The sequence below is a fragment of the Brachypodium distachyon genome, chromosome 1 (genome assembly GCF_000005505.3).
Source record: "Brachypodium distachyon strain Bd21 chromosome 1, Brachypodium_distachyon_v3.0, whole genome shotgun sequence".
Lineage (NCBI taxonomy): Eukaryota > Viridiplantae > Streptophyta > Magnoliopsida > Poales > Poaceae > Brachypodium > Brachypodium distachyon.
In genome coordinates this window covers 53,183,500-53,208,617 of record NC_016131.3, presented here as the reverse complement: position 1 = coordinate 53,208,617, position 25,118 = coordinate 53,183,500, and the positions used below count along the sequence as shown (strand labels likewise).

The 25,118-nt window shown below is 43.7% G+C and overlaps 3 protein-coding genes across 7 annotated transcripts; 2 read left to right on the top strand and 1 right to left on the bottom strand.

Annotated features, from left to right (window-relative positions):
- Window positions 1-2,375: 2,375 nt before the first annotated feature.
- LOC100846367 (transcription factor BHLH094) lies at window positions 2,376-5,380 on the bottom strand. Its single transcript, XM_003561270.4, has 6 exons — window positions 5,039-5,380; window positions 4,327-4,530; window positions 4,115-4,180; window positions 3,818-3,886; window positions 3,655-3,726; window positions 2,376-2,823 (listed from the first exon to the last, which is right to left on the bottom strand). Exons 1-6 carry the CDS (start codon window positions 5,216-5,218, stop codon window positions 2,692-2,694), a joined length of 723 nt encoding a protein of 240 aa, XP_003561318.3. The 5' UTR covers window positions 5,219-5,380; the 3' UTR covers window positions 2,376-2,691.
- Window positions 5,381-11,867: 6,487 nt separating this feature from the next.
- Window positions 11,868-15,056, top strand: LOC100843389 (vesicle-associated membrane protein 721). The gene is made up of 5 exons (XM_003557381.4): window positions 11,868-12,250; window positions 13,217-13,358; window positions 13,454-13,574; window positions 13,692-13,754; window positions 14,573-15,056. The coding sequence occupies exons 1-5, from the start codon at window positions 12,061-12,063 to the stop codon at window positions 14,720-14,722; spliced, it is 666 nt and encodes a 221-aa protein (XP_003557429.1). The 5' UTR covers window positions 11,868-12,060; the 3' UTR covers window positions 14,723-15,056.
- An 868-nt stretch (window positions 15,057-15,924) lies between these two features.
- On the top strand, window positions 15,925-22,063 carry LOC100842582 (factor of DNA methylation 1). Of its 5 annotated transcripts, none has more exons than XM_003557378.4 (9): window positions 15,925-16,028; window positions 16,461-16,523; window positions 17,156-17,373; window positions 17,462-18,573; window positions 19,865-20,055; window positions 20,589-20,678; window positions 20,758-21,036; window positions 21,148-21,363; window positions 21,447-21,949. In XM_003557378.4, the coding sequence occupies exons 4-9, from the start codon at window positions 17,481-17,483 to the stop codon at window positions 21,678-21,680; spliced, it is 2,103 nt and encodes a 700-aa protein (XP_003557426.1). In that variant the 5' UTR covers window positions 15,925-16,028; window positions 16,461-16,523; window positions 17,156-17,373; window positions 17,462-17,480; the 3' UTR covers window positions 21,681-21,949. The 5 variants fall into 5 exon arrangements, with proteins under 5 accessions (XP_003557426.1, XP_010228251.1, XP_014752917.1 ...); XM_010229949.3 differs by having other exon boundaries at window positions 15,926-16,028; window positions 16,461-16,516; XM_014897431.2 differs by having other exon boundaries at window positions 15,936-16,028; window positions 16,461-16,493.
- The last annotated feature ends 3,055 nt before the right edge of the window (window positions 22,064-25,118 follow it).

Genomic DNA, 25,118 nt, shown 5'->3' with positions numbered 1-25,118 from the left:
TTGGTGCTCGTCAAAAAAGACCAAAGATAAAAATGCATATTTTCAAGTGTACAATTTTATTTTGTTGTCCCGTTGCAACGCAGGGGCATTTCGGCTAGTATTACATATATGTAGACGCTTTTTAAGAATAGTACGTCCATATTTGGACAAACTTGAACAAGAATTTAGAATCGGAGGGAGAAAAAAATTGAAAGCATAGTTATCTTTTCAAAATAAAAAAACTTTGAAAGAAAATTACTTTCTAAAGCAATCAAGAGTTGGAAAATACTGACCTATAGAGATATGTGTCAAAGCGTATGAAACATCTTTTTGTATTAATTGTGCTATCACTAGTGCTTTGAAGAGTAAGCCACCGGACGATCCTCCCCTCTCACACATCTTTTGTGTCGATCTTCCTTCTCACAGACCAGCACCTCACGTCTTCCTTTCCAGCATGTCTTTTTCCTCTTAGCTCGTGCCTTGTTGTCTCCTTCCTCTCGCATTCCATGTGAAACGACTGTTTCGATGGATTTATTGGTAACATCGAGTTCATCCTCTAATTCCAGCAGGGAGCCAATGCACCACCCCCACCCCCCCCCCCCCCACTCTATCCCTCATTGCCATCGTTGTTGTTGCCTCGTCGATCGTCTACAGTGAGGTTGATCCGTTTCCTTTCTTCTTCTTCTTCTTTTTTTCTTGAAAGTGCATCTAGTTTTCCTAATGTGTTTTGGATGGTTAATGACAAAATGGTTAAGGAACTACTGATGTTACTAAGTGTTTACAGATGAATAATCCCATGAATGCATATGCATGGAGGTTTAGCTTAACCAGTAAAGATGACCCTAAAAATAGAAGTGTACAAGAAGGCTTGAAGCATTACGATTAAGGATGATTTTCTTTGATGTTTTCGTGAAGCAGAGATTCACATTAAGTATTGGACAAGTCGTACTATTTAGAGGGATTGAGAACATGAAGCCGATATGATGAGCTTGCTTGATGCTGGATTTAGGTTAAATCCAATCATTTGAAATATATTATGTGTTTTTCATGGTAGCAAGGTCAAACATGCTGAGTTTTAGTAAAGCCTCAAGGGTTTGCTTCACGGTGTGCTTCATATTACCAGGTTACAAACTCCAAAAGACAGAGTTGTCCGATTCGTGACTTGTGACTACACATTTGATATATGACTTTATGTGGGATACATCTGAAGGACGATCAAAATCTATGGATATGAATATTGACGACAACAACACGTAATGCAATGCAAAGTCAGGCGGGTAGAAATTGTGGAGTTAGGGTTGCATAGCGTGGGAGAGGAGAGGTTGATGGTGGCCGAAGAAATTTGTATGCCCTTGTGAGGGACGTTGGCAAGTCTGCTTGGTAAACATATCATGAGGAGCCAATAGAAAATGTCGACATGACTAGCTAGAGGATCCGACCTTGATAGGTGCCAAAGACAAAGGAGAAGAGCATGATAGTCACGATGACTGAAGTGTCTCGTGTGGACTAATTTAGACAATGAGAAAAGGGTTTAGATGGCGATGTGGTGCAAAGGTCGGGGATATATGAGGGAAAAGAAGAGTGAGCAATGTTGCCCGGGACTGATTGCGATTCCTTTGTACGAAGTACTCCCTCCGATCCACAAGTGTCGGGGATGTAGTACAAAGCTAGTACAACTTTGTACTAAATCTTCGACACTTAGGCATCCACAAAAGCTAACTCTTGACCGACTCTTATTTAAAATTTGTTTGTGCATGGAAAGAGAAATAGGAGAGAGAAGAAACTGACTCTGACTCTTAAGGAAAGAATCGACTAAGAGTCAGCTAGCTAAGAGTCAACCTTTTAACTTGCACAACATTGCATTTAATGCTAACAAATAATCTAGAATCAGTTTAAAGACACAAACCATCGCACGCCGTTGACTCTAGATGACGTGAAGAGTCAGTATTGACTCTACCATTACGGATGCCCTTGAAACAACGAGCAAGTGGAAAGGGATTCAATCCCACATGCACGCGCGCATGCGCCAAACCACATCCCTGGGTGGATTCGATACACTAGGAAGTAGGAAATTGATCCCATAGCAATCAAGCAAGCCCTCAGGTACTCAGGTGGTTGCGGCTGTAGCTTCGTTAATCTTCGCTCAGAAATAAAGGTTTGTGTGGCCTCGCAACAGCAAAGAACAAGGCATCGATTTAGGGTTCTTGCATCCGTCGTAGACTCGTAGTTCCTCCAGAAAAGGAAAGGCATGCGATCCATCCTGTTTTTCAGCTCCTCCTGATTATATATTTCTAAAAAGAAGTTCCTCCTAGTTCCCGCCACGGCAAACAAGTGCGACAAGTTGACAACCATGAAAATGACAAGAATAGATGCTCATTTCAGACTGGTCGAGAAGAAACAAAGCAGGGACGAGAAACTGAATCTTCCAAGAACGCCTTCCAATTCGGAAACATCTTATCGTTCATAGCAGCCTGTTTAGAACACCGGGATTTCAACAGTTGAACTCCGGCTACAAAAGAATCCAGGGAAAATCCCGGTGTTCTGAACAGGCTAAATTTGGTTGGTGAATTTCACAGTCCTTAGCAACTAACCATAGTAAATTGGTCGCGAGATAATTTGGAAAAACAAACCTAAGACCACAGGTTTGATTGATCCTGGCCCTCCTTATTAGCCACCAAAAGGAATTTTGTTTGACGGAATTCCATGTTTTATTCATGTCACCCTTTCGTATGTGTTGCCAATCTGCATATGAAGCCACTCTGATGTCGAGCCCTGGGCGTGTTCTCTTGGCGTTTGTGGATCTAGTGTCAAACCAAGAGCTGTATGAAATGGCTCAGCACCAACCTGCAAGAAAGCAGGCACTTGAACATATTTGAACCTTAATACAAGATTGCAAGCTCATTTAACATAATGAACAAAAGCATAGAAGTTGAATAAAAAGGAACAAAATTTCTCGAAAAAAAGGAATAAACATGCCACTTCAGCCATGCACTAGCCTCAAAGTTAAGATTTGAGCTACTCCATATAACACTAGTGGCAAACGCAGGAACTGGCAGAGCTGCTCTATCTGTAATTTGAATGACATTTGCGACCATATTGATTCCGTAATTTCACTGACATTTGTGACCATATTGGCAAAAGAAAAAAAGTCAAAATTGAAACCAAATACATGGAAATGACTGGTGCGCTCTAAGTATTTTGGGTTCCAATGTTACAATACTATTAATGTTACTTTTGTTTCATTTCCTCCAAATTTTGTATACGCATTAAGGAACAAGTCAGGATCGAGAAGTTATTCAATGATTCAGATGGATTGTCTTTTGTATAAGATAATTGAATATGCTCCCCTGGCTTCTGCATCCTATGATACATAAAGCCAAACAGATGTATTGTCTGATGATATGAGAACAAAATAGAGCGGGAACACAGCTTTAGGTTTCAGAAGAAAAAACATAGCTTCCACATAATAATGAACAGACATTGGATGGGTAGCAGTAGCATAGTAGCAAGGCAAGAAAGTGCAACTTGGGCAACCAGGTTAGTTTTACATATTAAGACTAAAGCTGAGATTATGTGCAAAACAAGCAGTCAGGCACCATAAGCGGTTTTTCTTTTCATGAATCCAATAAGATCATTCAATAGTATTAACAGCCTAGAATCATTGACTAAACTTACATCTTTAGATTGAAAAGATGCAATTCTGTTGTTCACATGGGCATTTACTGCTTCAAGCTTCATTGACAAAAACTGCAGGGAACAGATAAATTAGGTTCCCTGTGTCCTGAACATTGATGAGAAGACAATTTCCCCAAAAGGTGCAATTGTGGAAAGGGCATACCTCAACTTGACGCTGTAAAGCCTGGATGTAATTTATTATCTCATCGAGAACTGATGCTTTCCCAATAACCTGAAATGAGAACAATGTTATGGAAAATTATCATTCACAACTGTTTGTTTTGTTCATCAGCGATGAATGAAAACAGGGGCGAGGGCCCTTTTGATCTAAAAGAAAAATTATCATTCACTGACAATACGATTCTGAGAGGAGGACAAAGAGCCTTATGGCCAATTGACAACTGCAACTTCCAAGTACAACGACATGAAATTTTAACATACGGTGTTATTCAGATTATACCTTATTGCATCCAGGGACAAGATCTTGGAGCATTTTCATCCGTTCGCTTATCTTCTCTCGCCGTGCCTGTCAATAAACAAACATTGAGTTGCTGGACACGAAGCTGAATGCGTAGAATCCACTATAGCAACACTTGAGCATTCCAGTTTCTGTGATAAATTAGTCACTTCTATAATTCAATACACAAGTGTCCGGGTAACGTAACAGCTTACCCTTTCTGCGATGCTATGGCTGTCAGTTGCTTGACCTCGTCTTGCCCTCACATGGATGTAGTCTTGTTTTGGTGGCTCTGGCGGTGTAGGGTTTCTATCAACAACCTTACTAGCATTTCCTGAATCTGTTTGAGCGTTTGTCCTTAAATTGCCATCGGCACTATCAGACTCCATCTTCTTCAAACGTTTTTCTTCTGGATCAGCCTGCAAAGTAGCGTATCGAACTTTTAGAAAATTTGAGCATCAGATGAACTGTCCGAAAACACAAGATCATCCGCGGCACAGAACCCACAATTTTACTTCGTTTATTAAGAAATGGGAATCAGATTCAATCATGAATAAGAAACGGTTAGGTCAGGCAGTGATACGTGGCACTGGCCTCAAGCGCGCTACGCATCCAGAATTCAAATTCAGCTACCGCATTATTTTCTACACGTTTCGGTCGGATTTAGCTAACCAGATTGCATAGCCCAAGCTAATTAAGTGCACCGTGTTTTCACTGCTGTACACAAAACATGAGCATATCCGAGCACATGGTGAACGAGCAGATCACAGCCACGGTACCCATCCGCTCGCAGACACAATTTCCAGCTCAATAGGGCTAGCAAATCACCCGGACTGACCAACCCCATCACAGATCACATCACACCCAATGGCGGCGTGCGCGCGCGGGAGAAATGGAGGGGAATGGAGCCAATAATAACAGCCTCACCAGGTCCTGGCCGGCGCCGGTGCCGGAGGTGGATACGAGCATGGACGAATCGTCCCCGTGGTGCGCCGCCACGTCGCGGCGAGCCCTCCTGCGGCCACCATTGCTCCGGTCGGTGACGACGGAGGACGCCTCACCGAGGTGGACCGGCCGCCGCCAGTGCTCGGGCAGGGCGGGGTCCATGTGCGGGGGGAGCCGCCCAGGGTTGAGGGCTCCGCACTCGCGCGCGCGCGTGTGGCGCGGCCCAGATCGGGAAGACGGCGGCGGCGGCGGCTAGGCGTACGCTTTGCTAGTACAACCTCCGAGTCAGCGAGGAGGAGCGCAGTGAAGGAAGGGACCGGAAGAACCATCCGGATTTGCGTTGGAGTGAGCGTGAAAAGAAAAAAAAAATTGAAAGCGGTGGAGGCTCTTGGGTCCGGACCAGTTTGGCAGTCTAGCCGTGGTTGACGGGTTGGAGTCAGACTTGGGTCCAAACCGATTCGTGCACTACGGCAATCCATAGCTTTCTTCGTTAAACGAAAAAGAAAACGGTTTTACTATTTCTTAGGCGATTGAGAAATAACTACTTATATTTCTTAGTCGATGATAACGATTTTTTTATTCAATCATTGAGATTCATGTAAGATTAATGTAGGTCCGATGGATAAGAAATTTTGATTGAATGGTTACGATTGTTGACTGAAAAATAACTATTTCTTAGACGACTGAAAAATAGAGACTACCGAAAGAAAAAGAAACATTTACAAACATATAGGAGGCGTCTCTAGCTGCGCCCGTACAAGATCCGGTAGAAGCTTCAGCTGTCCCAACGTACGTAAGCAGGGAAGAAGAACAAGGCACTTTCGAAGCACATGCAAAGCTTTACACTTCTCTCTCCACAACACACGCATGTAAACTTTCTAAAAAACAAAACACGCATGTAAACGCTGCCAAACCATGTGTCCGGAACACGTGATCGCTCGCCGGCCGGCCGGCGGAAGGAGAAAGAAGGTGCTGCATGCTGTCCTAGGAGAAAGCTCGAAAGCTCATCCCCCACGCCATTGCCAGTTGCCATGAGATGATGAGATGTGGTCGTTTTCTCGGAGCATACGGAGAAACGACAACCGGGCAGGCGAGAATTTAAAGCGGATGGATCGGGCGGAAAATGGAAAGGAAAATAAAATGCTTGCACGTTAAGCAAAGCCGCCGCCCAAACATTGCCGGCCCTCTTCAACGCACACTCACGCCGTCCGGAATTCCAGATCTCGGATTAGGATAAGGCACCGTGGATTGAGGTTATCTTCAAACGACTTGGTTAAACTTGCACGGAGTATTACGATGGATACGGATGATTAAGTATATTATAAGCAACTGGAACCATCCGGATCGATGAACCAAGGAGGAGAGTTTAACGATGGTGGGACAGAAAGTAATATAACGATGTCGGCCCATGGCATCATTATTCAAAACAAAACTGCCGTACGTGCACGGAAAGCAATGCCCAGTTGTCTCTCGCCGGTAGCGACTGATTGATGGCTGCCGCGTGAGATCCAACGACTGAGATCGTACGATGCTGATACTACTACTACGAGTGCTGGAAAGTCGAAACCACCTGCAGCAAGCATCGATCGTCCGTCTGAATCTCGAACCCGTGACACAGCACTGACCATGAGGGAACCGGTACATATACGGGAGAATGACGGCGTCTAGGAACTACCACTAGATCCCTTCTTTGGTAGGTACTTCCCGTGCTGATTTTTACGAGGGTTGTGGTTTTGCAAATCGCGATCAATGCTTTGCCCAGAGAAAAAATTGTGATACAGCTCGGGCTGAATGTCGTCGGTTGCTAGATGTATAAAAAATACTACCTCCGTCCCATATCAAGTGACCCAAAATTGTCCAAATATAGATATATTTATGCCTAAAAAACGTCTAGATACATGTAATATAAAGTCACTTAATATGTGACAGAGGGAGTAGTCTTCAGTTTTCACCCACGGTCTTCATTACTCCCTCCGATCCTAAATTGTTGTCGAAATATTACATGTATCTAAACGTCTTTTATAAATAAAGCCCCAAACCCCCCTTCTGGCCCTCGCGTCGCTCCTCAGGGGGAAGCTCGGGAGGCGACCAACCCTAGCCGCCGCTCGCTTTCTCCTCCGGCCAGCCTCCTCCTCGCCGCCACCTGAGAGATCCGACGGCCAAGTCCGGCTGACCCTCGAGGATGGCGGCGGCGAGGCGTCTTCTCCTTCGCGGGGGCTGCGCGAGAAGGCGGCAGCGGGCAACGGCAGCAGACGGGCTGTCGACGGCGCGGGTCGGTGGCCGCGGTTGGTGCTGCGACGGGCTTCACGGGCTCAAGGGCAGCAGTGGCTTGCTGCTGCGGCCTGGAGGCAGCGTGGCATTGGGTCCATTCCGGCGGGCATGGGTAGTGCGGCTCGGCCTCTTCTGGTGGCTTGGATCCGGCCGGATCTAGCCCCGGTCAGGCTTGGCTGCGGCCTGGAGGCAACGGCAGTAGGCGTGGTGCTTGTTGGATGGCGGTGCGCGTCTTCTCGGTGAAGCGGCAGACTGCGGTCTTCGTCGGCTCGCGCTTCCCATCCTCTCGAGGTTCTGCAGCTTCGATGAGGTGTTGGAGACGCTTGTTTGGACGGCATTGGATCTTCCGTTGCGGCCTCGTGGTGCCACCCCGTCGTGGGTGTGTGTGGCGGCAGCGGTTCTTGCAGGTTCAATGGTTGCTTGTGTTGGGAGCGGGGGAGCAGGCCTCGGCGAAAGCCGTGCTACAGCTTCGGCTTGAACCAACAATGGTGACACCCGCGGGCGTCATTTACCTCCTTGGAGGCATCGTTGTTGTGGCCTTGTTATTCTTCTCTCGTCGACCGAGCTCTGGGGGAAACCTTGGATCTAGTGGCGTGGATCGGGCGATGGCAGCGCAATGCGCCGCTTCCCTCCTTGGTGGCATCGCTTTTGGAGATGACGTCGGCCGGCCGGGACCAGTGGTGGAAGGCGGTTTTTCAACGACGTGTTCGTTCACATCTTTCGTGGCATTGACGACGGTGTTGAGCAGAGTTTGCGCTGCGGCAATGGTTTTGGTAGTTGGTCATCTGATGTGTCCGTTGACTCTCCATGGTTGGTTTTGCTTCATCGTTGGAAAGTCGGAGTCGCCAGCTCAGAGGAGATCAGAGGAGTGATGTGTGATGACGATAACTTGGTGATGGGTGGTCCGGCCTGGGTGGTCTTGTCGGCGCGAGCCTTGCATATTGCCTCTATGAAGCTCGCCATCAGAATCGGTGCTGCACAGTCGCCGACGTGAGTGGCTAACTGATTGGCATAGGCCGACACGAGCTTGCGCACCTATTGGGGCAGGGACTCCGCTGTTGGTTGGTTGCGGTGAAGTCGGAGTCGCCAGCTCGGGACGAGTGTTTGTGTGATGACGATGACATTTGCGTGCCATACCTCAGCATCGTTTTTTCTTTCAGCAGTTTGCGTGGAATGTGTGTGGGTTGCCAGGTTGGCCAGAGTGTTTGTGGTGTTGACATGTTTCATGTTGACACCGTGAACGTTTGTTTACGGTTTTAGCCCCCGATTAAAAAAACATTTTTTATGAATAGGTACATTTATATTTGGGTAAATTTGAGACAAAAATTTAAAATTGTTTCGCGGGGATCGCTGCTCTCCTTGTCTGCACTCCGCCAGACCGACGACGCGCTTGCTTCCCCATTCATCCATCCATACTAGGTCTCAGGCACCACATAGGTACACGTGGAACAGAAAAAACGTCGCAGCGCCGCCAGGCCGGTGAGACACAGGGCACACAGCTGGTGAATCGGTCATGACACGATCTCGCTCGTCTTTGAACCGACGGCTGCTACGCTCTGACGTTTGGGAACCAGCTAGCCCGTGCTCTTGCTAGCTTCTCTTTCTTCTCTTTCGCCGCAAATATGAATGCTCCCTGGTTCATCTGGATGCCGTGGGAGTCCATGTCCAGGTGCAACCTCAGGTGCCGTCCGCCAATCTGACCAAATTAAGCCACGGTTCAAAGCGAGAAAAAAAAAAGACAACCTCTTTGGGTGACTACCCAAAGCAAAAGCAATGGATTTGAGCCAAAACGTAGCCTACGGATTAGTGCTAACGAACCTGGACCCCAGCGGTCAAATTGGCTGTGAAGTTGTCGATCAACTTTGGCTAAACATTAGTAAACCAGAGAACCCAAGTGGACATATATTGGGAATTTGATCTATATCGCGCTCTAGAGTAAACCATCGAAAATTAAAGTTTTTTAAAAATTTGCAAGAAGATCGACGCACAACCAGGGAGTGAAATCAAGCCATTCAGTGTTTCCAGACTGTTCTTTACACAGCTTTTGGTCAAGTCTGGCTAAAAGACTAGTACTAGCTAGTCAAAGAAACATAATCTCGTCAATCTGTTCATCTAGACGCGGGCAGCGGGCTAGTCAAATCTGGCTGAAGTTTCTCTCGAGTAAATGAAACCACGTACATCCTAGGTCTGAGCTCAGGAATTTGACACGAAGAGGGTGAGTTTGGATTAGGGGACGAAATTAGATTCTTCATAAAATAATTTTTAATGAGCTGATTAGTAAATATTCGCAATCTGTCCAGGTATATATCTCTTTCCTGACAGTAAAATGCTACCCGTGCTACCTAATTATTTTGTGCTTTTATAGTTCTTCTCTTCTTGATTTATATTGAAGGGACCTTTACTCGTGTTTCCTTGCTTCATGGTTCAGCAAGTCCAGCGTGATTGATCTAAACCGTACAAATATAAAGGACCTCCAACTATCGCTTTATCACAAACAAGGACCCCAAATAGGACCCCAAATAGCACAAGTTGGTTTTTAGGTACAGTAACAAATAGCACAAGTTTTCCCCAAAAAAACAAATAGCACCAGTTGGTTTAACTATCGACTATGATCAAATTGACACCTGGTCCTAGTACTCAGCAGTTGTACGGGGGCAAAAAAACAAATAGATTTGGAGACAGTTGGTTTATACTCTTAATTTAGTACATCAACGACAAGTAATATGAATCGGAGATAGTACTGGATTTTTCTGAAAAAATTATTGCGAATGTTTTACGTGTTTGAGACATTTCAGTATCAAACTTAACAAAATTCTTGAGATAGAAGTCTTATTTTGTCCAAGGGTTTGTCCAAAATCCAATCAATTTTGCCATTGCAATTTGGGGAGAGATCTAAAGCGTATATACCTCAACAGTCTGTTGTATTTACTTGATAAATTCAACTACTTTTCGACAGAGTATTTTCTATAAATTCACTACTACTCTCTTCTTGTCACAAATAATGGCGCACACTCACACATTTCGAGATTTCACTTTGACCAACAATTAGACTAATGATTTGAGAATTACGTGTTGTAAAAATTATGTCATTGCATTCGTATTTCAGAAAGGTTTCTAGCGGTATAAAACCTATAACATACAATCTATATAATTATTTGTGAAAAAGAGGGAGTATTACACAATACACCACTTATTAGCTATAAAGGATGTCGGAACCAAACAACGACCATGCCAATGGCAACGTGTGAAATATTATTGTAGAGTACGGACATGTGTCAGAAAGGTGACAAAGTTGTGTGCATCTCATCTCCCCCTTCACCTATGTTATCTTCACCTCCGACTAAAGATGGTAGCATATTGATACACAAACCTTTTTTTTTGCGGGGGAATACACAAACATATAATAAGATAATGATGAACATGCTGACAATGTTGCGATGGTATTGGTTGGTTTGGCCCTCACCGCCAATGTCGACTATACCTAAATCACCATCTTTGTCAGCGCCCCAAACCCTAACCTTTTTTGGCTACTAAGATCCATGACAATCGCGCATCGCTTAATCCACCTCCACTCAAGCTCTGAAGAAAAGAAAGAACCTAAATGAGAGCAAAATAAAGGAAACATCGGCAACAAAGAGGAAGACAATGCCCTTTGACAACCCTACCTGTCACATGATGCCTACTTCAAGCACGAGCAACAAGCATGATGAGTGCACTAACTGACCATTGGGTGGGGTGCCTTCTAATTACTACTACCTACATTTCAAAACATGTGGGTTTTTTAAGAAAGTTTGTAGTCAAACTTTTCTAAGTTTAACCGCTGATAATAGGTTAGAAAATATTGAGATTTGTGAGGTCAGAGATTTATCATTTGATTTGTCATGAAAAGACCACAAATCAAAATTGTATAAAGTCAAGTGCGTCTTACATTTTGGGATAGAGGGAGTACCCCTACCCTAAAAGAAGACATTCTGAAGCCAGGTGTGAATCCTCTAACTTAAGACACATGGCTTTTTATGACTGACAAATGGCCGGCTTGTAGTGGGGCCCACATGCCAGCCACACAAAGTTAGATGACTTAAGTCGGAGAATAGGTGCCGGAGCTTGAAGCCACCTTTAAAAAAAAGTCCAATCGTGTTTATGATAAAAAAATATCAACATTGACAATACCAAATAAATACGCTATGAAAACATATTTCATAGTTGATCAATCGGTGTTGATATTTTGTTTGACATGATTGTTGGTATTGATCTATGCTATGATTAGATTATTAGTATTGATTACTCCATCATAAACTTGTTTTTTTTTACTTAGATCAAGACTACTATTCTATTCTACTCCTTAAGAGGAAGTACGGAGTATTAAAAATGAGGTCAAATTTGAACACGGAAGACCTCTGAAACGATATTTTAACTGACGTACTCCACGTTAAAGCGGGCCAAAACGGGGGCTTGCACGGGAATAGCGCGACAGACCGAGGACCACGGCGCAAAACCTCCAATCGTCCCCACCCACCTCGAATTCGATTTCTTCTCCATTTTTCCACGCGCACCCTCGCCCACCGTTCCCATTGCCCCTTTCCCCCTTCTTTCCCAGCAGCCTCGCCCCGCCGCCCGCTCCAAAGCCCCTCCACAACCGGCGAGCCCTAGAAGCGCACTAGTGGCCGCGGCGGCGAAGAGACAGAGATAGAGAGAGGTAGAAGCAGGAGGGTGGAGACGAAGAGAGGGCGGCCATGGGGCAGCAGTCGCTGATCTACGCGTTCGTGGCGCGCGGCACGGTGGTGCTGGCGGAGTACACCGAGTTCACCGGCAACTTCACCACAATCGCCGCCCAGTGCCTCCAGAAGCTCCCCGCCAGCAACAACAAGTTCACCTACAACTGCGACGGTCACACCTTCAACTACCTCGTCGAGGACGGCTTCAGTGAGTGCCCCTGCTCTCACCTCGATCCCGATCGGTCCCGCGCCGATCCGCCTGGATCTGAATCTGATGCGTTGCGTGCTTGATTTGGGTTTCCCCCGCGTTTAGATCTCGCTCGGTCTGCTTAACTAGGTTCAGTCTCGAGTATTTGGATTCGCCGTTTGCGCCGACTTTAATCTGAGTTCTGCAGGCTGTTACTTAGCAAGCAAGGTAGCCGTGTGGGCTTCAGTTCCAGTCTAGACATGTTTGGATGGGAGAGAAGGTGTGGGAATTGACTATTTTTAGGGCTAACTTGGATTTTTGCATGTTAGGATAAACGGAATATAGGAGTTTTGCATATTATAAGAGTTATGTTTTGAATATTGGTATTCGGTATCTTTGATGTTGGAGGTCCGCCGATCACGAACTTCAAAGGATTAAGTATGGTCGAGGGAGATTTTTACGTGCTAGAGGGTGTGTGGTTATCTGTGCTATTTATTAGCTTTCTGGTGATTGCAGGAGCCATATGCTTTGTCGTCTCTGTGGGTGTTATTTGCTGTCACGTCAATGTTAGTTTCTTAGTTCCTGGAACTCTACAAGTTCTGGTTTGATTGGATCGCATTGTTCCAGAACAAATAATGCAAGCTATTGCGCAAGCGGGGCTCACTACAAGTAATACTATGTACTGAACATACAATTTAGGTCTTAATACATGGTCAACTGATGGAATGAGGGTGCTGTAAAACGAAGGGGTTGTAGGAATATATTTTCACCATGATTCATCAGCCTCAAATATGCCAACTTCCTAGTCCTGTTTTTGGAACTATTTTTTAATTCTTAGGTGAAAATATAAATGAGTATTTCGAGCATTTAGATTTATGTGGCTATGATATATTCGTTTCTGAAAACAATGTATCTTTCTTTCACTAGCAACTACTCATGGTGAACTTGTTAGTATGCATTGATAATAAAATATCATTTTTCTTGCAGCATACTGTGTGGTTGCTGTTGAATCGGTTGGGCGACAAACACCCATTGCTTTCCTGGACAGAGTTAAGGATGATTTCACCAAAAGATATGGTGGTGGGAAGGCAGCTACTGCTGGAGCAAGCAGCCTCAACCGGGAGTTTGGGTATGTTCTGTTTACTGCTTATACGATATTCAATCAGGATGTGGTGCTCCCTGCCCCCGTGACATGACCAACATTTATTTGTTGAATATTTAAAGATCAAAACTCAAAGAGCACATGCAGTACTGTGTTGACAACCCTGAGGAGATCAACAAGCTTGCCAAGGTTAAAGCGCAAGTCTCTGAAGTCAAAGGAGTTATGATGGAAAACATTGAGAAGGTACCATATTAAGTATAAACTTATCCAGAGAAACTATAAAATTATGCTGTTTGAAAAAGACAATACTGTACATTTTGAAGGTTGTTACTGATTCTGGCGTACAATTTTGAAATTCAGGTTCTTGACCGTGGTGAGAAGATTGAGCTGCTTGTTGACAAAACTGAAAACCTGCGTTCTCAGGTCTTAATATACTAGTTTAGTCTCTCAAATTCCTGTATTTTTTTTGTTGGAAATATTGAATTGCACCAAGAGATCATACCTTGAATCTTTTTATCAATGCTTTGAATCTTTAATGAGAAAAATATACTGAAGAGAAACTACTGATACAAGTTAGCTTGAATCTAACGAGGTCCTGAATTTATAGAAGTCTACTCTTGGTCTAATCTGTCCCCTAAAGCATCATCAGAGGGACTATGTTGGTTTTGTTGGTTGAAACATCTTCATTGCCAGAAGAGAGTTAATTTGGGTTGGAACATTAGTGTCGTGACGCACATGACAGATTGTGTAGTCTGGTATAGCTACAGCTTTCTGTCAGATGACTAAGAAGCTTCTAGGCAGATGCTTATACCGGGAAATACTACATTATGTGTTTTAACGCGATATGCATCTTAATTAGTAGAACATAGCAATCTTCCGTATTTTCCCCTGAAAATATTACTGAAATGTTCCTCGATAGTTTCTGAATTTTGGCATTTTTGGATTCTTTGTTGCCACAATTACATTCAATGGCACTATATACACTGCTGCAGTGCTACAGAAAGTTCATTCATGTTTATGGTCACTCTTGTGGAATAATATGACCTCTGGTCCCTTGAAGGGGATACCAGTATTGATTTTCGGTGAAAGTACTACTACTAGTATTAGACTATTAATAGTTGGATATGTATTAGAGACACTGATACTGATGCTTGAGTTACATCAAGGCATGGTGGTACCACATTTCATTATACACCATTATATACATGGATGTTAAGACAATTCAAAACCATGATTTGCAGGCACAAGATTTCAGACAGCAGGGCACAAAGGTGCGGAGAAAGATGTGGCTACAGAACATGAAGATCAAGCTTATTGTTCTTGGCATAATCATTGCGCTCATTCTCATCATCATCCTGTCGGTGTGCCATGGCTTCAAGTGCAACAAGTGAGGGCTTACTTCTTCAGATCAATCGCCTCAGTTGCTTTGTCCTATAATACTGCCTATTTCTGGCAAAAAGAAGACTGGTTTTTGTTCTGTTAGTCATGAGTCCTGTCCTGATTCTTGGTGATCCGGGTGTCCTAATGTCGTGATTGATTGCCTGTTGAATAGTGACTGGGTTTATGGGTCGAATGTCCTGTATTTTTGGATGTTATTGATGTATAGCTTTAATGCTACCCTCGTTCACCATGCTATATGAGTAGATGTTATTCTGTTCGCCCCAGAAGCATGTTGTTGAATTATGCGGAGAAATAATTTTCATCTTCGATCTAATTGTTGGGGTATGGATCCCAGAATTCAGAACTTTTAACCCTTTTGATATCCAGTTACATCCAAGGTGCGCAAGCATCCCTGGATGTACTGTCGACTATTTCTTTTTCTTCCAAGACGCAGTCTACCTTTTTCTTTTACGGGAAAGGAGCACTGTCATTCATTCATTCATTAAAAGAGAAGTTAATATTTACAACAAAAAGAAACTGCTGCACTCTGCCACCACTCAACACAACCGGACTAATTCGTTAGCCCACAATTTTTTTTTTTAATATCTTCCCTGATCTGACGGCCGTTCGTCCGTTCTCCAACGACACCGTAGCAGCTACTTGCTCCGGTTCCAACTTTTGTGAATTTGGCACTGGCTTCACATTAGATACTTGTTCCGGTTCCAATTTTTGTGAATTTGGCACTGGCTTCACATTGGATACTTGTTCCGGTTCCAACTTTTATGAATTTGGCACTGGCTTCACATTGGAGAGATACGGTGCCAAAATCCAAATTTGCAATTTGGCGCCTCTATTTACACACACTGTGAGGCCCTAATACTCCATCCGTCTCATATTAAGTGAATTTCTATTACATGTATCTAAACGCTTAGGCATAGATACATCTATATTTGAACAAATTTGAGTCACTTAATATGTGACTGACGGAGGGAGGATTTCACTTTGATCTATTGAGTAATTAAAGAGAAGAGATGAGGGAAATTCCAAGATTGCCACCCATTTTGGGTTACAAAATAAAAAGTAGAGTTAAAAGAAAAATGATAAATTATTAATGTGTCCAAGTAAAATAGGGTAAATAACTAAAGCCCATGTAACACGGACATTAACTGCCCAGATAATACGGACATTAATTGCCTATGTAATACGGGCATTCGATCAAAATACCTGTCACTTACTCCCAGACCGAGCAGAGCACAAAGGAGCGCAGACGTTGGAACGTTGGAGGCGACCCCGAAATCCTCGACGACGGCGACGCACGTGAGTCCGGCCACGCCCAGCCTTCTTCCTCCCCTCTGTTCTTCCTCATGTGCAGCAGATCTACACTCCCCGGAGCAGCAACTCCTCTCTTCCCTCCCTCTCTTGTTGCTCCTCTCCCTCCCTCTCATGGCGCCTGTTCCCTCCCCCTGCAATTGCTGCTTCCATGTCGTATCTTCCCTCCCTCCAATGGCGCCTCTTCCCCTCCCTCACCCCTTGCTTGTTCTCTCCAGAAAACCCTAGAAGTTGAATTAAAAACCCTAATCCCTTTCTCATATTGCCTCTTTCAGGTTAAAAAACTTGGGGCCGTAGACAAAGATTTCTCGTTCCTTTCCCATGCTTTCACTGCATGTGCTACTGTTTTGCTAATACTGTTTTTAAACCCCAATCCCTTTCTTTGCTGCACAAAATTTGGTCTCATATTGCCTCTTTCAGGTCAATTTGGGGCTGTAGACAAAGATTTGCTAGGTAACCAGATCAAGGTCAAGGAGGTAACGGGTATCAAAATATCTCTTTCTTTTGTCATGCCTTCGTTATATGCTGGAGTACTGTTTTGCTAGTTCTGTTTTTATACATTTTTTGGTGTGCACCTTTTGTTATTAAATCGAGAATTGAAGCTTGTAGGAATGACAAATACTCCGTACATTGTATGGTGTGTCCTCTTTGCCTGTACTGTTTTTATACGTACATTTTAGGCTGCATACAAATTAAAATCAGGCTATATGTCAGTTTGGTCAAATGTTTTGTTTTGAATATGTGTAGCTGGACCATGTCAGAACGACCTTTAGAATATGCGTTCTTGCATAATGGAGGAAAATGGAAGAAAGAAGAGGACAAGGGCTATGCTGGTAGAACTTTTTTATGAAATGATTGTTGTGGCAATAGCATATATCAGTAAGGAGAGGAGATCGACGGGGTAGAGTATTTTGTATTCGTGCGAGGACGGTCGAATTGTGTAACGGTTTGGTAGGTTTTATGTTTTAGCTGTTCCCATGGCATTTGTTATGGTTTTCTGTTTCATTTGTTTTATGTGTTTGCTCTGTCCGTTGTTGCACTGGACCTTGTTTAATGGTATGATGATATCAAGGGCTAATAATTCATTGCTTTTGCATGATTTGCACTTTTTGCAGGTCGTTTCTGCATCAAGAATTGTGCCAGACGGCCTTCTGCAGGTGCTCTGTTCTTCTGAACCGCAATTATGCAGTTCTGATATGTGCAATGACGGGCCGAAGAATTGGGAAAGGATCTCCATGAAACCCCAATTATGCAGTTCTGATCAAGTCTGAAATTCTCGCCCTCCAGTTTTCTGCCATTCTGGATTGGTTTTTTGGTTCATCTGGTGGAAAAGGCGAGTCTCTTTGTTCCTCTTTTGATGATTTCTCTCGTATCTCCATCAACAATCTCAATTTCCCCTCTCAAATCTTGCCATTCTGCAGTTGAAACGCTGATCAGAGAATGGATCTTGACATGGATGACTACATAGATCCCTATGAAGAGGCTGAGGCCGAGGCTGCCGCGGAAGCCGCCGGCGTTACCGTCCCAAGTGCCGCAACTGTGGATGAGGAATCATCGGACGGTGAGGACGACTCAGAGGCAGAGAGCGATTATGAGGATAAGTCATACGGCCTTCTCAAGTCCGGCAACCACCGGGTGCGCAATCCGGATGGCACCTTCCGCTGCCCCTTCTGCCCTGGCAAGAAGAAGCAGGACTACAAGCTCAAGGACCTCCTCCAGCACGCCGACGGCATCGGCATCTCCAGCAAGCACCGCCGCCACGGCAAGGAGCGTGCCTTCCACCGTGCCTTTGCCCGCTTTGTCCGCACAGATCCATCCTTTGCGCATGAGCTTGCCGGTATCACTGGTATTCCAGGTGCCATTGCAAATGCTGATACCATTGACAATGGAAAGGCTGATGCCAATGGTGATGCCACTGAACCCAGTATGGCAGCAGCTGAGAGACCACGACAGGATGGGGATGAGAAGTTTGCTTGGCCCTGGTGTGGGATTCTTGCAGCCGGTGCAGGGTTCAATTCGGAGAACTTTGCGGATAAAGTGGCCATGTTTAGTGTGGATGATATCGTGCCTTTACTTTATGATGAGGCGGAAGGCATGGAAAGCTTTGCAATTGTGCAGTTTACTAATGGTTGGGGTGGATTTGGCGACGCTCTTGCACTTGAGAACCATTTCAACAAGAATAAGCTTGGGAAGATAGAATGGGAGGCAAGGAGTAGTTGTGAAGGGGCTGTGACGGGAGATGAGAATAGGATTGGTGAGATTAAGGTTTATGGCTGGGTTGCCCGAGAGATGGACTACACTGCTGGGAGTTTGGTGGGAAGATACTTAAGGAAGCATACCAATCTGATGACCATAGATGAGATTACCAAGAGCCAGAGGGAGCCAATGGGGAAGATTGTGGCAACACTGGCAACTCAGCTCGAGGCAAAGAACCAATATTTGCAGGATCTAGAGACAAAGAAGAATGCAACAGAGCTCTCCATTGCACGGCTTGAGGAGGACAATAGGAGGCTGCATGAGGCATATAATGAAGGTACACTCTTGTTCTAACCAAGTAACCAGGTTATGGCCTTCCCATACTTGAATGGAAATATTGCAGCCTTACAATATTACAGGAGAGGTAGGGAGAGAGAAAGTTCGGTGTACTAATAGTAAACCTGCTGTCAACAGTTGGCCCGACCGTCAAGGCGTCAACTACAGGGCAAAACCAATTAGCATCACTTTATTTATCCTAGCCAACATTATATTACAACCCAAAACAGAAAGGCATAAAACAGAACACCAAAGCACCATTGGATCACACCATCTTAATGAGTTTACACTCAGAACAAGCATTGTTTCGACTAATCCAGAGGATAGCAGCCAGGCCAACCATACAGAATTCTCAGTTTGGAAGCATTAGGAAGTGGGACGGTAAGCAATACCCAAAACAGAAACCAGGACCCCCCAGATCACTTAGTAACTAAACATTAAAAAAACAAGTGGTTAGCACATTATGTATGTGTAACCATTTGTCACATGTCTACTGTAGTAAGTACTCCCTCTGTCCAACAAAGGATGTCTCAACTTTGACCAAATTTGAATGCATCTATACACTAAGTCATGTCTAGATACATCCAAATTTTGACAAACTTGAGACATCTTTTGTTGGACGGAGGAATAAAACTTTGTCAAGTGGAACAAGTTAACACCTTGTGTTTTTTGTCTTGTACCAATAATTGTTAGTTTGCAACTGAATGCTAACAGCCTTGAGTGATCAATTCTTCTGGTTTGTACCCACGTATGACATGCAATATTTGGAGAAACATTGCTCTTTGTTGGTTAGATAAGTAGCAGGAGTGCAGGCCCAGGGTTTCCAAAAAAAGGATTTCTATTGATCTGTCATTATGCATGTAATATTTCAATTTATCTCTTATATGCCTTAATATCATATTGAGTGCTAAGATTGAACTCATGAGATATTTGTTGGTTACCAGTACAAACACCTTTTCACAAAGGTTGGCGTATTTGGTTTCGTTAAGACAAGGCTTTTAGCAAAAAATACTTTATTTACATGCGTTTTTTAAGATATGAAATTGTTATCAATAGATTCGTCTTCAAAGGTTCTTGCTAATAATTGTGGTCTCCTATCATATAAATTGCATATTAGTAAAATGATAATTGGTCAAAGTCTTTTCTTAATGAAACCAAATACGCCAATCTTTGTGAAAAGGAGGGAGTATTGCTTAGTTTATTTTCTTGCTGTTCCAAAATCATCGAGGCGGTGTGGCTCTGCTACGCACCAATCTGCAGCATTGTAATAAGTTATATATTTCCCCCTTCAGAAATGCGTAACCTGCATCGCAAGGCTCGTGACAATGCTGTGAGGGTTTTCCAGGATAATGAAAACTTGAAGCTTGAAATAGAAAACAGCAAGAGAAAACTGAGTTCACATGCTAAGCAGCTGGAAAAGTTGACAGCTGAGAATACCAACGACAGGAAAAAACTTGCTGAACTTGCTGATGAGAAGCAAAAGGTAAGCTAATGAACTATGTACATAAGGCACTAAGATGTGCTAACATACTGTCTGCTAAAATATTATGCCTACAGTACACTGTTGTGAATTTTCAGGAGATCGACTGCTGTTTTTTCTAGTGGCTAACATCAAAATGATTCACTAATCTGGATTTTCAAGATATGAACCTCTATGTTATATTTTGGATTGGTTAATTTGAAAATGAAATTAAGATTATTACCTGAACTTCTATTTCATATGTGAACTTGCACCAACTCATTTAAAAGGATATATAACATAGCAGTAAATTCTTTTGACATTGTACCCATTACTACTTCGTTTAAATTTATGCTTTCTAGGCTGCTCTATTAGTAGCTCACTTCTTTTTATAGTACAAGGAGTTATGCCCAATAAATTCTTGTTTCCCCTAAAGATACAGTTGCCAATCAGGTATTTGACACTTTCAAACTAGGACAATATGATGTGATGACACAAGTGCATAGTGAAACATAGTTTTAGATATATTTCTAAGTCTCATTTCTGAAAATATGTAGGCAAAAGATGATAAGAGTGAACTCGAGCTAGCAAGCATAGAACAGCAGAGGAACGATGAAGATATTTTGAAGCTAGTAGAGGACCAGAAGGTTTGCTACCCTTTTACTTATGTTGTTTCGTAGATGGGTACTCTGGACTCGAGATGAGAAATAATCTTGAAAACAACAGAGGGAAAAAGAGGATGCCCTCGCAAGAATGCTGGAGCTGGAAAAGGAGCTGCATGAGAAACGGGAACTTGAGCTCGAAGTAACACGATTGAATGGCACGCTCCAAGTGATGAAACATTTGGAAGGAGATGATGACGGGGATATTCATAACAAGATGGAGAAGCTTAATGAAAGGCTAGAGCAAGAAAAGAAACGCCTGGAAGAGCTGAGCGGGGAGCTGGTGAGGAAAGAGCGTGAAAGTAACGATGAGTTACAGGAGGCTCGGAAAGAACTGATGGAGGTACTGTTCCTTTCTCTTTAGGGTGTTTAGAAATTGCCATGTACCTAATCTGTTTTTAATAGTTGATGAATATGCTTCCATTCATGAAATATTTTTTCTTGCAACGCTCAGGGTTTGGAGGACATGCTAAGTGGGCATACAGCTATCGGGGTCAAACGGATGGGAGAACTTGATGAAAGGCCTTTTCAGAATGCATGCAGGAAGAAGTTTGGGAATGACGATTATGAGACGATAGCTGCTCAACTGGTGTCAAGTTGGCAGGAGGAAATAAAAAAGCCAGCCTGGCACCCTTATAAGTTTGTTAAGGATGAGAATGGAGAGGACAAGGTTCTACTGACTTGATCTGCATTAGACTTTGTGATGTTTGCCTTTTGTGTTCAAGTAATCATAATAATCCCTTGATACTGCAGGAAGTTGTAAATGACGATGACCCAAGACTGCGTGAATTGTGGATCGAGTACGGTGATGACGTGTGCAACGCAGTGAAGACTGCTCTGAGTGAAGTAAACGAATACAACCCGAGTGGAAGGTATGCGGTGTTGGAGCTGTGGAACTTCAAGAAAGCGCGGAAGGCTACGATGAAAGAGGTGCTGAGGTACATATTCCTGCAGACGGGGACGATGAGCAAGCGCAGGAGGGGCTGAGGAGCCCCTGGCTCTTGTGAGCTCTAGAATGGCGGTGTATGTCTGTCATTGGGGCCATCGCAATCCTGACATGGGAGTTGTATCTGCATGATGTTCTCTTCTTCTGCATGTGATCTTTTGTTGCTTCAGACTTGCACTGTTCCATTCCAAAACTGTCATGCTCAGTGAACTCAATGATAAGCCTTTGGGCTTTGGCTGCTAGCTTTTGTGTACATGAGTTATAGATTGTGTGTGCAGGTGAAATATACGTAGCCTTCTTTTCTGTTCAACCTTGAGACACTGATTGTTGATATGACCAGGTAGATGGAGACGCTGTCAGATTAGCTAAACCAGGAGCTGAGGGAATACCGTGAATTTTCAAAATGCAAAGTTATTGCCTTGCACCTTGTATGTTCTCTAATACTTGTTCTTCATGAAAAGCTTTTCTTTACAGTATAAGGCCCCCTTTATTGCATGTTAAAGATAGTTACATCCTGAAGGAGGAACTTTACAAGACTATTAGGTGGTTCATCAAGTCAAATAACAGAACGAGAAAACTTGGCTAGGCAAAGCAATTCATGGGCTACCAGAGGTGACGCTTGAGCATTTACCCTAGTGTTTATCTCTCCGTTCTTTGCAGTGGTAGTGTTCAGGGTTTTGTTTTGCTTCTGCAGAAACCTGCACACCCCTTTTCCGTTAAAAGGCTCCGGGGAGCGTTGACGCCATTTCCGTGCGTCACGGACGAGAAGCTTCTTTGGCGTTGGATCTTCCTATTTCTCTTTCTTGGTACAGCGGAAAGCCGGAAAGGCTGAAAGAGGCAGCGATATTGCTAACCTCGGCATACAAATTTCACGGCCTCAATTTCTTTGTCTACAATTAATTAGACAATACGCATGTTTTGTTACAAATCTTGAGTTATTTGAAAGGATTTACAACAAAAAACAAAAGGTTCGTACCAGTGTTCAAATTCTGATGTTCACAATATACTTTAGACATTATCCCCTACGGTCTTTCCCTAAAAAAAGTATATATGAAAATCCAGTTGGTAAGATTCTATATGTAAATTAGAGTGTTGCAAGCCCTCCTACCAAGAGTTGTGCAAAAATATTTAGTACCCATTGCGGGTAACTTGTACTTCATATTTAGTTGATACTACGTAACTAATTAGGGGTATGGAAATAATTAAAGATATTGTAATAAGTCCGGTTTCATGGCTATCCTCTATATCTAAGTAGAATCAACCCACTAACCTCATGCAGCTTATCCACATCAGCAACCAATTTGTGTCATGTCACCGGCCCACCACCAGAAGGGAAAATAATGGCCTACGCTGGTGCCTGGCGCTGTGCACGCTGCCTCTAAGCTGTGGCCTGGTGTTGCGCGTGTGTTAGACGAGGGAGCCGAGCGAGGGTAATTTAATTGGATCCGCTGGCTTCCTCTTGATTGCTTCTTCAGTTTTTTCCTCTTTATTGCTCCGCAATCTTCGGAAGCTATCCCTCCCCACCCCCACCAAATCCCTCCACTACAAATCAATGCACCTGAAACTGAATACGTATTGAAGATGGAATTCGATGAATCGATTTATCCGTGATGCAAGTAGCTGAGCAGCCAACATGGCCTTCTTAAAGACAGGGCTCAAATCCCCGATTCTGCCCGGAGGAGGGCCGAAGAGGAGGAGGCACAGAGGCCGGCGGTCGGTGACGGATCCCGGGGCGAGCGCCAGATCGCGAGGCACTGAAGTCATGCCCGTCCGGCTGCTGCAGCCCATCGGCCCAGGCGCGCTGCTGCCCGTGCTGCCGATTGCACCGACACCGTGCGAGCAGCGAGCCTTAGTAGTGGCGCAGGTGGATGCAGTTCGTCAATTGCGCGTACCTGTGTAGGCGGTGCAAGTGAGAAATCTTTCGTCCGAAATATTTGAAGGATATTATCAGTTTGTTTCACTCAATTGAATTGTTAACGAAAGACAATTTCTGCTGCCGTTTTTATATTCTCGGACCATTGTGCAATGTAGCTATTCTACAGTTCGCATTTGTGACACCGTCATTAAACTTTTCCTCACCCTGCAGCTACATAACTGAAGGCCTGAACCAGATGAAAGCAGAGTAGATTTGTTCCCGTGATCACACGTGGTGTCTTTGCATATTATATGAGGTGCGCCAGTTGCATTAGTTATCACTAGCTGATTATGCGGAACCTTTTTTTTCCGCGAAAACGCAAAAGCTTTGCGTTTCGATGCATTGATTAAGAAAGAGAGTTATGTACATGTCCAAGAGGACAACATCACGAAATTACAACGTCACACAACTAGGGATCCGCCGGGAGCAACGCTCCAAGCCCAACCGCCCCGGCCCGAGACCAGATCCGAACTTCAGTCTTGATCTGATCCGCGAGGGAGGCGATATTGGGAGTCGCACCGCGTTGCGATGCTTCCAAATCCACCAGGCCGTAAGCATGATGATCGACACAGTCCCTTTCTAGCCGTGGAAGGGGTGGAGTAGACGGATGTCTGTCACCAATCGACGAACGGGATGCCAACGGTCGGCGGGGCACACGTAGATCGAATACCTGTTGAATCCTATGTCATACTGTAGGTATAAAAACAGCAGATTGTTTAGCTAGATAGGTAGTGGTGTTTTTTCAGAAGTTGGTTCCACCCTGCGACAGAGCATGTTTCTGAACGATTGTAAACTTTTCATTGCATGATCATATATCAATCTTTCAAAAAAGAGAACAAATATCTTGGTATAGATAGATGAGTTGAAGCATGGCCGAATGAGTTTCAAACGAGAAGAAATAACTGCATAAATGTTTTTCACACTTGAATGTTTTACAGGCCTAACATAGAAGTAAAGCTAAAATGCTCTGCTGTTTCAATTACTTAGCAGTATCTTCTCAAAATTAATAGAGATCTCATAGAGATCTCTTGAGCGTTTCATTCATGTACTAGGTGCAGATATATTTTAAGTCTTTTTCAAGGATAATAAATCATATTCGTATTAAAGTCGTGCTTATGTGTTGAACATTGATTTACATTAAAAAAACACTTCCCGCGGCAACGCGCGGGGTATTATCTAGTTCTCTAAATCCACCTCAACTTGTGCCTTAACATATGTGAACAAAATTGCTCCATATTCAGTACTTCTTCTGTCCGGAAAATAAGTGACTTGGATTTGTGTAACTTTTTCGGATGGAGGGAGTATCAATTGTAGTTTATTTTACCGTTAGTTCTCAACCGTTATTGCTAAGATATACATATAATCAACCGAGCTAATTATTAATATTTAGCTCGTATAGACGAACTTACCGACATTTTGTCCTCTCAAAAAAAAAAACTCGGTCCGATACATAATAAGTGTCCCGTATTTTATACTAATTTAGTGTACTAACTCTCTTGAGACATTTATTATGAATCCGAAGGAATACAATAGATTAATTGCAATACCATACATAGACCAAATG

Excerpts from the sequence above, each read along its gene's own strand:
- LOC100846367 (XM_003561270.4), bottom strand. The coding sequence starts at position 5,218 with ATGGACCCCGCCCTGCCCGAGCACTGGCGGCGGCCGGTCCACCTCGGT. Across the intron at positions 3,727-3,817 it reads CTTTACAGCGTCAAGTTGAG|TTTTTGTCAATGAAGCTTGA; the intron begins GTATGCCCTTTC and ends TGTTCCCTGCAG. Across the intron at positions 2,824-3,654 it reads CATCTTTTCAATCTAAAGAT|GTTGGTGCTGAGCCATTTCA; the intron begins GTAAGTTTAGTC and ends GCTTTCTTGCAG.
- LOC100843389 (XM_003557381.4), top strand. The coding sequence starts at position 12,061 with ATGGGGCAGCAGTCGCTGATCTACGCGTTCGTGGCGCGCGGCACGGTG. Across the intron at positions 13,359-13,453 it reads AGCCTCAACCGGGAGTTTGG|ATCAAAACTCAAAGAGCACA; the intron begins GTATGTTCTGTT and ends GAATATTTAAAG. Across the intron at positions 13,755-14,572 it reads CTGAAAACCTGCGTTCTCAG|GCACAAGATTTCAGACAGCA; the intron begins GTCTTAATATAC and ends CATGATTTGCAG.
- LOC100842582 (XM_024457317.1), top strand. The coding sequence starts at position 17,481 with ATGGATCTTGACATGGATGACTACATAGATCCCTATGAAGAGGCTGAG. Across the intron at positions 18,574-19,864 it reads GCATGAGGCATATAATGAAG|AAATGCGTAACCTGCATCGC; the intron begins GTACACTCTTGT and ends TTCCCCCTTCAG. Across the intron at positions 21,364-21,446 it reads ATGAGAATGGAGAGGACAAG|GAAGTTGTAAATGACGATGA; the intron begins GTTCTACTGACT and ends TTGATACTGCAG.